General features: G+C 47.7%; 1 protein-coding gene across 1 annotated transcript; it reads left to right on the forward strand.

Moving 5' to 3' along the window:
- Positions 1 to 797: 797 nt before the first annotated feature.
- Positions 798 to 3,460, forward strand: LOC119333075. The gene is made up of 3 exons (XM_037606102.1): positions 798 to 870; positions 2,017 to 2,363; positions 2,597 to 3,460. Exons 1-3 carry the CDS (start codon positions 798 to 800, stop codon positions 2,744 to 2,746), a joined length of 570 nt encoding a protein of 189 aa, XP_037461999.1. The 3' UTR covers positions 2,747 to 3,460.
- The last annotated feature ends 1,449 nt before the right edge of the window (positions 3,461 to 4,909 follow it).

Raw genomic sequence — 4,909 nt, forward strand, 5'->3', positions numbered from 1 at the left:
GGATTGTCAAAGGTGGGCGGCCTGTCAAAAGGCGGTTGACAAGTTGAACCCAAGTGGCACAAATGAGGACGATAGAGTAAGTGGCATTTCATACATGTTCATCATACTTGTTGTTGGTGTTCGAAGTGCTAATTTGCCTTGTTTTCATGTAGTACAACATTGCACAAAACTTGTTCAAAGAAGAGGAGAGGAAAACCAAGAAGGGGAAGATCAAGAAAGGAAGGGTCTTTACCTTGCCTCATTGCTATAATGTGTTGAAGGATGATGAGAAATGGAAGAAGCGTGAAGATTTGGATGATTTGCATTTGAGCAACAAACACAAGCGAACAATTGAGTTGGACGATGATGATGAGCAGGAGGATGATGCATCAAGTGATGATGGCAAGAGAAGCCCCACACCCAACTCGGTTTCATACTCTAAGCCAAAACGACTGGATGGGTGCAAGAAAGACAAAACAGAAAAGAAGAAGAGGAAAGGAGATGATGAGCTCAAAAATGCTATGGAAGCTATTGTGAAGGCAAGAAAAGAAGCCAACGAGGTGAGGAAAATGGCAAGGACCCCAGATGCCGCGGCCGAGGAGAGGAGGTTGGCATCTGAGGAGAGGAGGGTGGAGGCCGAGGAGAGGAAGGTGACTTTGGAGGAGAGGAAGGTGAGCAATGATGAGCGAACAAGATTGTTGGAATGGGAGAAGCACTTGTTCTTCTTGGACACATCTAACCTCAATGAGGGACAAAAGGAGTTTGTCGGCCTTTCCCGTGAAGAAGTCTTGATCCAAAAAAGAGCCATGATTCGTGCAATGGGCGGTGGTGGCCTTGGCGCCATGGGTGGCGGTGGCCTTGGCGCCATGGGTGGCATGGGTGGCTTCAGAGGTACCGTGGGCGGTTTAGGTGCCATGGGAAGCATGGGTGGCTTTGGAGCACCCCCCGATGCTATGGCCGCCATGGGAGGCATGAGTTTTGCTTCTCTCATGGGAGGCACGGGTGCACCTCCGGCCGCCATGGGCGGAATGTCTTTTGATGTGCCTCCTCACACACATTCCCATGAAGATGTCGTTGAAGATCTTGCCAACACCGTCGGAGCTTCACGTGATGCGGTGCGCGATGAGGAGAGGGAGGAAGATTCATCTTTGGAGGCGGAAGAATCGTCTTCAGAAGATGAGGACGAAGACGAGGACGAGGATTGATATGTCTCTCATTTGTGTCTTGAACTTGGTTCGATGGACTTGTGGGCATGAACTTTTATTCATCAACTTGTTTGTGTGAAATTTTATATGTTATGTTTATTGCATTTTGAATGTTTCAAATTCATTGTGTGTGCAAAATGCCATATATACAATGCCCCGGCGAGTCGCGCGCGCTGCATTTTTTGCGCGCTACTGGAGCGGCGCGCGCTTGCACTGCATTTTAGCGCGGCTGTTGGAGCCAGCGCCGGCGGCCGCGTAAAACCAGGAGAACGGCGCGCGGCAAACTAGTTTTTAGCGCGCGGCGCGAAGCGCGGCTGTTGGAGATGCTCTTAGGGCCACGCGTGCAGAGGAGTCGCCTCGGCTAGTAGTGTCACGCGACGGTGCGTCCTAGACCTGAGGCCTGCCGGGGCAGGCGAGTGGCGACGACGGGGATGAGCGGTGGCGGAGCCAAAGAACTGTGGCCAACGACCACTCTTAGGGTTCATGTGCCTGCATGGGAGCGACCACACCATGGGAGGAGGGAGGCAAGACCGGCCCTATCTCATCTGAGAAGGAACCCATAGGTAGGGGAGGGGAAGGACAAAACCCTAGATAGGGTTTGCCACTCACCCTGCTTCGAGCCGGCGGCGATTCATGGGGCTGCTATTGGTCGATGGGCATCACCGTCGCGGCTGAGATGGACCACGCCATGGAGGGGACCTGGCTGATGGAAACATGAGGAGCATGTAGTAGAGGAGGGATGGGGGAGAGGACCACAGGGCTGGCGGCGGCAGTGCAACAGATCGTGCCTGCGTGTTTTTTTTCTCTCCGGTCTACGCCGCCTGCCCAAAAGAACCGGTGCTCCCCGCCGCCTGCCTCTCTTACCCATGTGAAGCTACCACTCCCTTCCTCCTCCGCCAGCCCCAAGAGTGCCCACCCCGTTGCCCGGTCGGCTGCACCAGCGCCCTGCCGGTGGCGCTCGTCGGCCCTCCCCGCCGGCCCCGCGCCGTGCCCGTCGTCTCCTCAATCTGTTGTCAGGGGACATGCCAGCGCCCTCCCAGTGGCCATCGCCGGCCCTCCCCGCCGTCCCCGTGTCGTATCCGCTATCTCCCCAATCCGCAGCTAGGGGACACGCCAAGAAGCTTCAGTCATGAGGCCGTCGCGCCGGAGGTCTTCCATCTCAGATTTGTTTTCTTTACGGTATTTCCTCAGTGATGTGATGCTTCAACTTTTCTTCCAGTGCTTCTCAAATTGATGTAACCAAGAGTATGTCGTGGATCACCATTTTAGATTCTGAAATTTATTGTCATCTACCCGTCGTTCTGAACTTCATTTGTCATTTTTCAGCGATGCACATCTTAACTGTCAGGTTTATAGTCATCAAGCAGTCCTAAATTTTAAGGTTATATCAACATTTATATTCCTGATTACAGGGTGTTGTCAAGAATTTCATCATGGCCACTGCTTTCCCACCGAGGTATTTGCCGCATGCAGCCATGCACAAGTGTCGTCACTTGCATCTCCTCTGTGCGTTCCCGTCACTCCATGCCGCACGAGGCTGCAGTCACCACACCCTTGAGTAGGTAATTCATCAATTGATAGTTTTTGTCCCTGCCGTGACTTGCATCTTTCTACCTTGCTTCAAATTTAATTTGATTGAATGTCAAATAAAGATCAACTTTATCTCTGATTGATTCATGGAAGTGCAAGCTGAATTATATTCAGGATATTCTGATTATTACTTCCAAGTTATATTCTAACACAATGTCTTTGGTTTAACAACTTGCAAGTGTTTCTTGTACTGATGTTAACCTCATAAAAAAGACTCCCAGGTGGACATCTGCTATAAATAATCAGGTACTTCTTTCTCATTATCAAATTCAAATACTCAGTGAAACTATCCAATGGATGGACTGGTTGTTTAACACTGAATCATCAACACTTTATTCTCATCTTATCTCCTCTTCCATTCACTGAAACATCTGCAGTGCACGCTTGTTACTTCTTTGACTGCTTGAACATAAATATTGAGAAAACTCAATTTTCTATGGGCATGAATAATCTTTCGATTCATACATAAAATCAAAATGTGGTTCCAGTTCCAGGAGGTATGGCATGATTTCTCTGCTGGCGTGTGTGTGTGTTGCTTGTTTGTCTGTTGCCGGCTGGATTGCACAGCGGCGATGCCGGGAGCCGGGGGTCATTGGAAAAGTGAGATGCCGACGTCACTCAAAACGATCCTTGCATGGTATTGACAGAATCATCCACAAATTATTTGATGGCATTGACCCTTGCTTGGCACGATGAGTGGGATTTTCCTTGGCATGAGCGGAGATGCCTTCGAATTACTAAGTTTTATTTGGTTGTCTGTTTCATGTGTTAGTTCTGTATTGTACCAATGTTCATTCAAATGAAAATGCAAGGTACTACAATGATGAATGTATGATATTTCCATAAAATTAATAAAATATAGGACATTGAAATGTAGGGGTTGAGGTTTAGAGGTCTGCTGGAGTTAAACAAATTGTAAGTGAGGATCTTTATAGGTGAGTCCCTATGCGTTGATTGATGGGAAATGTTTTAGGGGAGCTATGAGAGTTTCTCTGACTCCGGTTCATGACTCCTTGAAAATCCTCCCAACCATTCCTGTTTACACTAAAAAACATATTTTGTTACCCTTTTAATTATTATTTTTAAAAATTTCTTTAGTGAATTCAACTTCATCATATAACTGAGTTTTGCTTTGAGCACGCATGACGGCCACACGACAAGAGCTGGGAAGGAGGCAGAGTTCATAAAGTACATGTTAGACCGTGACAACCCCAAGCATGTGTCCGCGTACCTGATGACGAGGTGACCAGGTGAATACAACTCATGAGAGTGCGAGCTTTGAAAGAGGATAAGTAGAACACATATTAGTCGCGAGGGAACGCAAGAATTTTGTTTTTCCTGTTGCAACGCACAAACACATTTACTTGATTAAACATAAATAAAATTAATAAAACTTTTTTATATTTGAGAGACGTGTGTTGCACGTGCATGCTTACTAGTGGGAGTTTAGGAGTAGAGATCAGCTTCGATCATGCCGCGCTGGCACCAGCCGATAATTTCCCTGGCAAGCTGAGACGTGTGCGTCACCAGTCATCGCCATGCTCGCTAGATTTAGCACGCCGATTGAACAGCAAAAGCCAACCAAAATACGTGTTTGCTACTTTGCTCTGGATACTCCATATAAACTTTTTCTAGGGGATCCATATTTTTTTTGGTTTTGTAGGGTCTTGAGGGAATCCATATAGCTTTTGCATACAACATTTGATAGAGATAATTAAAAGAGTGAAATTGTTCATCTAGACGAGACGAAGAATTTTCATATTTAACACTTTTTCATTTGAAGTCATCTAAATTGTGTTTTCTAGCATGCGATATTCTTGTGTCAACACGTGAATCTTTGAATTTGTCGCAACTTCTGCGGCAAGCTCCGTTTGGACCATCTTAATTTCTATGTGGATCATCTGCAAGAAGTCCATCCAATGGTGATTTGACTTCATCTTGTTATAGCTTCAAGCCACTCTCTGCGATCAAGCCATTTTTGATCGTCAACACACTCCACGAGAGGAAGGAATCCCCAGCCACCACCTTCCCCAGAGCGGGCGCAGGCTTCACCGGTGGCTCCTCCAGTTGTATTGAGGTGATGGGAAGGGAGGAAGGGGGTGGCGGCATTGCCAGAGGAGCGAGACGAAGGGCGG

Source organism: Triticum dicoccoides, chromosome 7A (assembly GCF_002162155.2).
Source record: "Triticum dicoccoides isolate Atlit2015 ecotype Zavitan chromosome 7A, WEW_v2.0, whole genome shotgun sequence".
NCBI classification, from domain to species: Eukaryota; Viridiplantae; Streptophyta; class Magnoliopsida; order Poales; family Poaceae; genus Triticum; species Triticum dicoccoides.